At 31.5% G+C, this 9,556-nt stretch overlaps 2 protein-coding genes across 9 annotated transcripts in view; both read right to left on the bottom strand.

Annotated features, from left to right (window-relative positions):
* The window catches only part of LOC106110302 (soluble NSF attachment protein), a 9,300-nt gene extending 8,235 nt beyond the window's left edge, over positions 1-1,065 (bottom strand). Inside the window, exons 1-2 of the mRNA XM_013292066.1 lie at positions 851-1,065; positions 4-101 (exon numbers count right to left, since the gene is read on the bottom strand). Coding sequence (XP_013147520.1) covers positions 4-101; positions 851-942 — 190 coding nt within the window. The 5' untranslated portion in view covers positions 943-1,065. The remainder of the gene's footprint in view (positions 1-3; positions 102-850) is intronic.
* A 4,154-nt stretch (positions 1,066-5,219) lies between these two features.
* LOC106110345 (phosphatidylinositol-binding clathrin assembly protein LAP) overlaps positions 5,220-9,556 on the bottom strand; it is a 28,392-nt gene continuing 24,055 nt past the window's right edge. For 7 of the 8 annotated variants that reach the window (XM_013292145.1, XM_013292142.1, XM_013292141.1 and 4 more), the window contains 4 exons: positions 8,945-9,050; positions 7,099-7,192; positions 6,433-6,504; positions 5,220-5,851 (listed from right to left, as the gene is read on the bottom strand). In XM_013292145.1, the coding sequence (XP_013147599.1) occupies positions 5,750-5,851; positions 6,433-6,504; positions 7,099-7,192; positions 8,945-9,050 (374 nt within the window). In that variant the 3' untranslated portion in view covers positions 5,220-5,749. The remainder of the gene's footprint in view (positions 5,852-6,432; positions 6,505-7,098; positions 7,193-8,944; positions 9,051-9,556) is intronic. The other variant, XM_013292143.1, reaches the window with a different exon arrangement.

The following is a 9,556-nucleotide window of genomic DNA, read 5'->3' on the forward strand; positions in this document are numbered from 1 at the left end:
TGCAGAACGCCTGCCCGGCTTGCGACCACTTCTTGGACATCTTGAATAAGTTGGCTGCTCGGAGGTAGCAGTCAACTGCCTCCTCCACTTTTGACGATCCTCTGAGGTAACAAAGGTAATCAGATTTGTGAAACGATTTTTACTTTTTTTACTAACTTTTCTCTATATCTTGGTTCATTGCATATGGGGTAAAATTTAATGAAGATTTATTCACTCTTTGTTAATAATTCCAATAAGAATAAGAGAAACATAAACATATTTGTATAATTAGCTTAACAGCATAGCATTTAGGAGATAAAGAATCAATCACAAATAGAAAATATCTTAATAGGCTGATATCAAGTAAGATTTCGAATATGGGCTACATTTTTAAGTGTTACAAAGATTTGGTTCATCTGATATAATAAGTGAAAGTTTCACTATAGAGTGGGAATTCAGATACATTTTATTGTTTAGAAATATCTGCAAGTAGAATAAACGTTTCTAGTAAATAATATATCAAAGAGATATTAATTAAAGATGACTGTACAAAGTTGAGGGTTCTTAATGATTCATGTCTAGTAATTTACAAATCATAGCTAGTATATAGCATACATGAAAAAGTAAAGCAAATGAAGAGTTACTATGATGTTTGAATGATTAATAAACGATTCAAAATTAATGCAAATAATCATTAACAAATTAAAACATCTGGGAGATAGCAAAATCATTTGATGGTTTATTCGTGCAATTATTACATGTTCAAAATACAACTTATGCATGTATTATAACGTTAAACTTATAATTTAACTGACAAGGTAAAAAGTGAAATCTAAATAATCAACAAAGAATGAACAATCATTGTTCTTACCCAAAAAGAGACCCGAGGAAAGATTTTGAAGAACTTAATTTTTTCTCCGCTTCCGCCATTAGCTGCATCGCCTTTTGTTCATTGTCTGCCATCTTTATGGCTTATTACACTAAACACTATACAAATTTAAATATGAATTAGGAAAAATTTTACAATTTATTGACAAAATGTCGTCACTCCCACAAACTGCACAAAACCGTCGCTGTCATCGATTGATTTGCTCTCGGTGTGACCAGTATCAAAGAAGAAGATTTACCGAAGCGTTCATGTTTTCCATTCGTAAATTTTTTTGTTTTGTTACGAAATACATTTTTTGGTTTTCCTCAAAATAAACGTTACTTGAGGCGAAACCATTTTACATGGTCAATTTAGTGGTTTAAGTATAAAAATAATTTAAACTGAATGAAATAAAAATTTTAATAACATTAGTAACCTGTGCACACCCTAGTGGGCTAAGCGTAATGCTATGAAATCGGGAGAAAAGAAAACACCTCTGCTTTACTTTTTAGAATCAATTTATTTGAAGATCTTGATCTTAGAACACACTCTAAGAGCAAAGTCGACACAAGTAACGGTTCCTCTAGCGACGACTGTCCATGAACTTCGTTCACGAAAACTCTAAGAGGCAGCTGCCACTGTATATTTATGAAATAAATTGTTTATACATTAGGGTCCGCTTGAAAATCGATTTAATCATTATCAAGCTTGGTCTGTGCCCTTCACTTAGATGCTATAGGCGCATCAAATAAGCCGTTTAAGCTATTAGTTTATATATCTTCAAGAAAAAAAGGAATTCAGATGTCACCGGTCGTCGATTAAGAATTTTTTTGTGTGTGAGGAAGTAAAATGAAACACTAATTCAACTTTAATCGTTTATTATATGTTAAATAGACAATCGCTACTATCACGATCCAACAAAACACAATTATACACCACTTTGAAAAGCTTTATTTAGAATATTCTTCGCTCAAGGACAGATTATACATTAGATATACAGAATAGTTTGCTTCTAACAAAAATATATATTTTCACAAAGAATGACACCATATTATATTATTAGGTTGATTTTAATAGTTTACTTCTACAATTTAGCAAGTCACAATTTTTTGGTGTTGTGTGGTTTTAAGCCATTTACAGATATCGCACTATGGTCAAGTTAACCGTAATATAGCGAAAAACAAATTAATTGGTTTTGTTATCGTTGAGACTGTGCTGACTAAAGAAATCTACCAATCAAGGTAGATATTTTTTAACTAGCAACACGTGATCCAACGTTCGCAGTTGGTTCCCATCCTTTTGGATAGAACTCGAATGTTTTTTTACGACAATACAATCTATGGAAAAGTTAAAATTACAAATTGTTTCAGGTTTTTCGTACATGAAAAAACTATTTTCAATTTTCGTCTTAACAATATAATATGACGTCACAAACCGCTATTTTCGCTAAATATAACAGCTATACAATAATCTCTGTAAGATCGCTACTATAATACTGTGATTGTTTTGAATATATGACTAGGGTTGTCGTATTTTCTAGATTATCTAATCAAATCTAACTATTCCACATGAAAATCGTGACGTTTGAGTTGTAGATATTTTTTTAAATGTAGAACAGACTAAACTTTTTTTCATTCTTTTATCTATATAATGACCGTTAATGCATTTAACTTTAGTTTCTACACGATAACTCTACCATATGTAGATATTTTTCAACCAAAGATTTAAATACAAGTTGTTTTGAAAAATATATTTTGACAATGGCGATGTAAAAGGAATCTACATTAAAATTAAAATGATATAGTTACAAATATAAACAATGACATGCTAGCTTTAATGCCTTATAAATAAGCCAACTATAAATTTAAATCTTTGGTAGTAGTGTTACTAGTTATAATAAATCTTGTAATAAAAGTATTTAATTAGTATTGTCAAGGGAATAAGAGGTAAATACTAACATTTATTATATTAATTGCTGATTATTTCTAAACGGTAAAAAACATTAAATATTTGAACTAATTTCCTGTGCGACAAACTTGCCTGGACCCATGGAGGTGTAAAAAAAAGGTTCATAAAAAAACAAAAAGTGCATCATAATTCTTTTATTCATTTCATAAATAAACTAAATTGGGTATCTAAAGGCACGAAACAGCTAGCAAAGTAGCATAACGAAGGTTTTATTTACATAAAAAAACGAAAAAAAACCTTAAAATCATCCATAAAATAAAATGTACAACTAAAAATTTTTCGAATGATGTGTAAAACAATTCAAAAATGAACATTGTTTTTGTATTACATTAAAAATAAAATCAAAACTTAAATAAATAATGCAACAGGCAAGCCCGTACTTCCAAATAAATCAGTCGAATCACACATCACAGTTTTACAATATACGTATGGCCAGTTGGGAAAACATTAAAAACTGTGATTTTCATGTATTTATTACATTTCAAAGCATAAACGTTAAAAAAAACTTGATATTGCATAATATTGCACAAAATACTAATTTCTATTAAATTCAGATATACCAAGATCTCAAATAACTCGCAAATGATATTAAATACCATTAAAATCAATATATAATTCAGCAATTAGAATATAAGTAGATACGAATATACGTTTTAAAATTCAAAATCTCATTCCTATAACATTGGCGATTTCACAAAACACACGTATGCAGTCGAACATAGATTAAATAACTGCAATTTTTAACTGTGTTGCCATCCTATCTTCTTTTGTAACAAAACTACCGAAGTCACCAAAACGTTATGGCAACATTTGACAATACTTTGTGCAAACGGAAAAGTTCAAGCATATCAAAATAATATGGGATTTAAAAATAATTCTTAAGAACATGTATTGTAATAGGAATTACTATGCAGTCTTAAAAAAATATCACATAGCAAATCTTAATTTAAGCATAATAAGGAAATGTTAGCACAAAGTATTGTATTTATTTTGAAATAAACATTTATACACGCAAAACATTAAAACGTAACACTTAGGATGTGAAACTGGGATTTTAAATGTGATTCAAAATAAAAGAAATTAGCATCCGTTAATTTTAATAACAATTACATTTGTTACTATAAATCCAAATATATTGTGTTTAATTTAAACGAAGCAATTGATATTTATTCTACAATTTTAGTAAATTTGAGCTTTAACTGGTAACTCTAAAAACATGGCGGCATGGATCCCTTCTGACAGATTTTCAAATAACGGACCAGCCGCTTGTAAATAACATAGATTAAGTTTTAAAGAGCGGTCAATACGGGTTCAAAGGGGATTGTTGCCTACGCCCTACGTTGGCACTGATGCAACTACGTAAGCACCTAGTCCATATATTCAGTACGAACAGCAATATACATTTATAACGACTAATTTCATAACAATGATAACTTGATACATTAAAATATACACAATTTTACGACAATGTAGGTATAAAATAAACCATCGCAAATACTCTATGATCTATGAAAATGTCCGCAAAAAAATAGCGATTAAACATGGATTTTGCCTTTGAAATCTCTGTTAGCCATTAAAATACGTGTTTCCTAGCATAAAACTTTATATATTTCCTTTATACATAAGATATAAGTATTTTTAAATACATTAACGGGTTTTTAACTACTACACAATTTCACTACAGAATATAAATCGACAAACAGTTATCAATAGATTTCCAACCCCGAATGTTTAAAAATTAAATTCTCGAACCATAGACAAAATGTCGTTAATCTTTGAATCCGTCAAACAAACCACTTTGATATATCATTGAGTTGTCACTTTGGCATTATGGTTGGGAAAAAGCAACGCAAAAAGACACTTTGTACAATTATGGAATGTGTTATCTTTCGCGATTTATTCTCATAATACGCACCATTTCATAATTAAAACATAAATTCATCTAAACTAAACCTGCATTAGCGATCATAACATAATTTACATAAGAAAAAAAACTAAAGATAATTTTGAAGACATCGAACATTAAGTAAGGTTAGCATAAACAGTAACTTTAAAATACACGAAAAAATAATTACTGACTTATGTACAGGCCAATTATAGGCTCTAAGTTAACTAAAACTTCCAAGTGCACCTCATAGCACACAATGCAAATTAAGCTACCTGACCACAGAAATCTGACGATATAGTACTATGCAAACTTTATGAATGCTCGCGATTCAATTTTTTTTTTTAACATAAAGTGGCAAACGAGCACGCGGCCACCTGAATCCGCCAAAATGGCGAAGCGACTGCTGTCCAGACATCCGCAATTGCAAATGCGTTGCCTACCCTTATCGACGGAGAAGATGCACATAAAGAGGATATTTTCCCTTCCTATGCATTTCCTCCACTGTCAAATCCACTTCCTCTTCCCATCCTCTCCTTATAAGAAAAGGGTGATAAAGAGAAAGGGACTAAAATTAGGCTTCCGGCACCACACTTAATATGCAGGACAGCGCCTACAAAGGGCCTACTTACGAACAAGTGTTAACCTCGAGCCAACATAAAGTTTGAACCTTATAATACCAGATATACAACTTTATACCAGAATGCATTGATTTAGCTTATTTAGTCAGGTCGATAATTTGCCAACGAACATCATCGAGATCTTTCATTTTTATTACTTGTTAAATTATGCATTTCATAGTCTTCGGTGACACAGGAACAATTAGGTATCAAAACAACGTAGATAAAAATACAGTACAAATTATGGAAATTACTACATCTAGACAACGTAATTTCATGCTGAATTAACGATTTATAAAAATAAAATTTCCAACTGAATAAACAAGCAAAAAAGAACCTTCGGGTGGGTTAAGACCTAACTTTCCGATGGATCTAAATGATCCCGATGAAGTTCTAATGATTACAAACTCAATATAAAAGATTTCGGGTTTAGCTGAACTGGTTGGTTTGCTGCGTGGGCATGGCTGGGCGCATGGGCGGTATCGCGCCCATCAGCCCCGGGCCCATACCCATTACCATCCCCGGTTGTTGCTGGAAGGGGAAACAATTTTACATTTTACACATAAAAATCTGAATTAATACTTTACGGTCTTTTAACAATAATTAGAGAAATAAAATGTATCGTGACAAAAAATATAAAATTAAATTTTCAGTTTAGATTTTTACAGCCTTTTAGATTTTAAACTGGTTAATAGAAAGTAATACATTTGAAGAACTCTTTAATTTAAATTACAAACAAATTTAACATTTACATATACTTTTATTAGTAAAAAAATCTGTGTTAATTTTCAATAATAAAAACATTAAACTGATAGGAAAAAACATTCTTTTAGGTTACAATTTAAAAGTCTATTTTTAAACGCTTTTTATGCACACCATACTTAAGTTAACATGTTGAAAATGCATGACGTAAACAGTTTGAATGGCATCATACATACAAATTCCTAGCCATGCTTCACACTCGTGCATACATTAATAATTTACCTTTCATCTGCTATTGAAGATTATATAAATAATGAATTCTAGTGATTCAAGCGAAAAAATTGTCATAGATTAAAAAAAAGAGGTAAGGTAAAAAAGCAGAAAAGAATCAACATAAATTAGCAACTTACCATAACATAATGCGGGGGATGGTATGTATGGGGCAGTGTGTGTGGCATTGGTGGCAATGCCATACCGGGGCCCTGGAAAACGCAAATTAAAAGGGATGCTGGCATGCTACGGGATAGCAAAAGATAAACATAGGATAACGAGCTTTAATGTCAAAGTAATTAAGTCGTATTTAGAATAGCTAGCAAATTATGCAACATTAAAAGCGAAAGGGATAGATGATGTCGGCGAGAGAGATCGATGTACTTTATAAATACTTAAAATCATTTCTCTATTCTTAAATACGTTTTTAGTGTACATTTAGTTCGGGAAATCTAAAATAAACGACTTTCTTAATTGACTAAACGATATACAGGGTGATTGAAAAAACACTAAAGTTTCATGAGAATGAGACATTAAAAACAAACAAAAAAATAACATTAAAAACAACCAAAAGTTCATTAATTAATTAAACAACTCTTGGACATATGATTAACACGGAATCGTTATTTACTTAATTATACTTTTTACAAGCCCTCATAGTGGTCTACTTTACTGTAATGCGTCATATCATTTATAAAAAAAATAGAAAAACAAACGACTGTCAAATACCTTTAGATTACCAATCACCCTGTATAATCTACTATTCGTAGGTAAGGTGAGTGTCATGTTGCAGTGTTTGTACTTACCATAGGCCGGTAGCCAGCGCCGGTGGTGGCCTGCATTGGCTGAGGGCTCCAGCCGGGCTTGGTCGCGTTCTTCGGCGACGACCACTGCATGGGCCTACCATGCCGCGGATAATGAATGTGCGTGCGGAATTGCAAATATTGTTTGTAAGATGGGGCTTATGTATTGTGATTTTATTTAAACCGCTCTTATCAAACCGATTGGGGACCTAGGCTTAAACTGCTAAAGGGACAAACCACCCTTAGGGGACAAGTTAGGAGGTCACTAAGCTTTATTGTCCTTAAGTAAACTTAAGTAACAGGCAGCATTTTATAGCTCCAGAGTGACTAAAAATAAGGTAAAGAACTATACGCATTTATTAACACTAGGTGTTGTCGTATGACTTCACCCGCTAAATATAAACAAACTTTATTTTACTGTTTACATTTGTAAAATTTTAAAATTCAAATATACAAATGACAACGAAGGGATGTCCCTTTACCGCATGACGGTTTCCAAATAATTTACTTCCTAAGTTTAATTGCGTGAAAATAGCCTAAAGCGTGTAGTAAGTGTAGGGCTTTTTATTTAAAAAATCAAAAATATACTGTGATTGTTGACATCCTACGTAACTAAGTAATGTGTTTACGCTTGTTATATCAGAATAGATAATATAGTCAGTCCATGTACAGGGTGTAATAAAGTTTTATTTGACATTTTAAAATTTGAACACCCCAATCTTACAAACAATGAAATATATGAAAGCATCTTCATAACTAATTTTAATGAATATGATCGTATGGAAATATTTATTTTAGCAAACCGTGCGTTGTTCTAGCTTCCACTAACTTTACCGTGCGTTGACTACAAAATATTGAACTCATTATATAAACATTTATGTCGATGCTTTCATTAGTAAGTTATGAATACAAAGAAGTTATGATACATTTTTAAGGAACCAAATAAGACATTTTTTACACTAAGTATGGTATTTTTAACATTATAAATATATGTAAAACGTAATGTATTCATAACTTAAAATTTATAAATATTCAAATACAATTCCTTTTCACATTTTTATTTAAATACTAACTGTTTCCGTGCGGCTTCATCCGCATGTAATTATGAAAATTTTATTTTATTGTTTACATTTGTCAAATTATCAATAGCAAATGTCAAACGCACATGACATGACAAACCTTAGCAATCTTGTTTTTTTGATGTTGGCATCGTATGGTCTCTTTCCCACATTAGGGTTTTTATCCAAAATATTTACCCCCTAAGTTAAATCGTATGAAAATATATAGGCTAAAGCGTGACGTAAGTGTAGGGCTTTTTATTAAAAAAAGAATTATTCCAAAATATGCAGTAATTGCTGACATCTTGGGCAACAAAGAAGTGTGTACGCTTTACTATAATAGTATAGATTTATTAAATGTGAAAAGTCTTTGTATTGTAAAAAATCACACTTTTTAATTAATATCCTCTAGCTAGATGATTCATTCGCTTCACTTGACAATGTTTTTGAACAAATTCATCCCAAACAATCTATAAAATCCTTCGATAATCGATTCAAATTTGAATAAAAAATCTATTCTACATCAAACAGTTGGCATTATCAAAAATTCAAACAGGTAATACTGAAATTATGATTGCATTTAATTAATTTAATTACAAAAAAAAAATCCAATAAAAAAACATACAAAGATATGCACGCACGTGCGTACGGTACGCACAAAAGCATACGGAATCGTTAACATAAAATATACTAAACTTGACTTCTATACTTAGTGATAGTAATTCATAATTTCAGCAAAACACATCAAATTGAACCTTATATCAAGTATAGATAAAGCACAAATTACTCACTTTTGGGCTGTTGCAGTTTTATTGATGGTAAGATTATTAGCGAGTTGTGCGAGAGACGAGTCCAGATCGCCTGTCAGCACTTTACCCGGCTGCTGCGGCTGTTGGCCTGCGGATATCACACTTATTGGTATACACATAAGGTGCTTTTTTACATAAACTGCATGCAATGAGTGCAAACTTGTATGACGTAGCTACAATTGAGATAAACATAGAGATAAGACTTTTGGCTTTTACATATCGTAAAAAATCTTTTGAATATTTAAGTCTTATCCATATATTTATATTGATGAGAAAAAAATGTGATTGTCAACATTTAAAATGAGGACGACATAAAATAAACATCACAGTACAACACATAATAAATCTGAAATAAAAGAACAAAATATTTAATAGCCAAAAATAACAAGCACTAAAAGGCTATTTACAGGTTACTGCGGTTTCTCGTAGTGCTAGACTCAAACCAAAAAGGAAGACAAATTAAAAACATTAAAAACCATTAAATTGTGAAACAAGCACATCAAATATCGAACCCATAGCCATTGGCATGATTGGCTGTCTCGCTGGCGAGCTGAACATCATCGGCTGCGGCGCGTGCTGCATATCGAAGGTCTG

This window comes from Papilio polytes, unplaced genomic scaffold (genome assembly GCF_000836215.1).
Source record: "Papilio polytes unplaced genomic scaffold, Ppol_1.0 DF820678.1, whole genome shotgun sequence".
NCBI lineage: Eukaryota > Metazoa > Arthropoda > Insecta > Lepidoptera > Papilionidae > Papilio > Papilio polytes.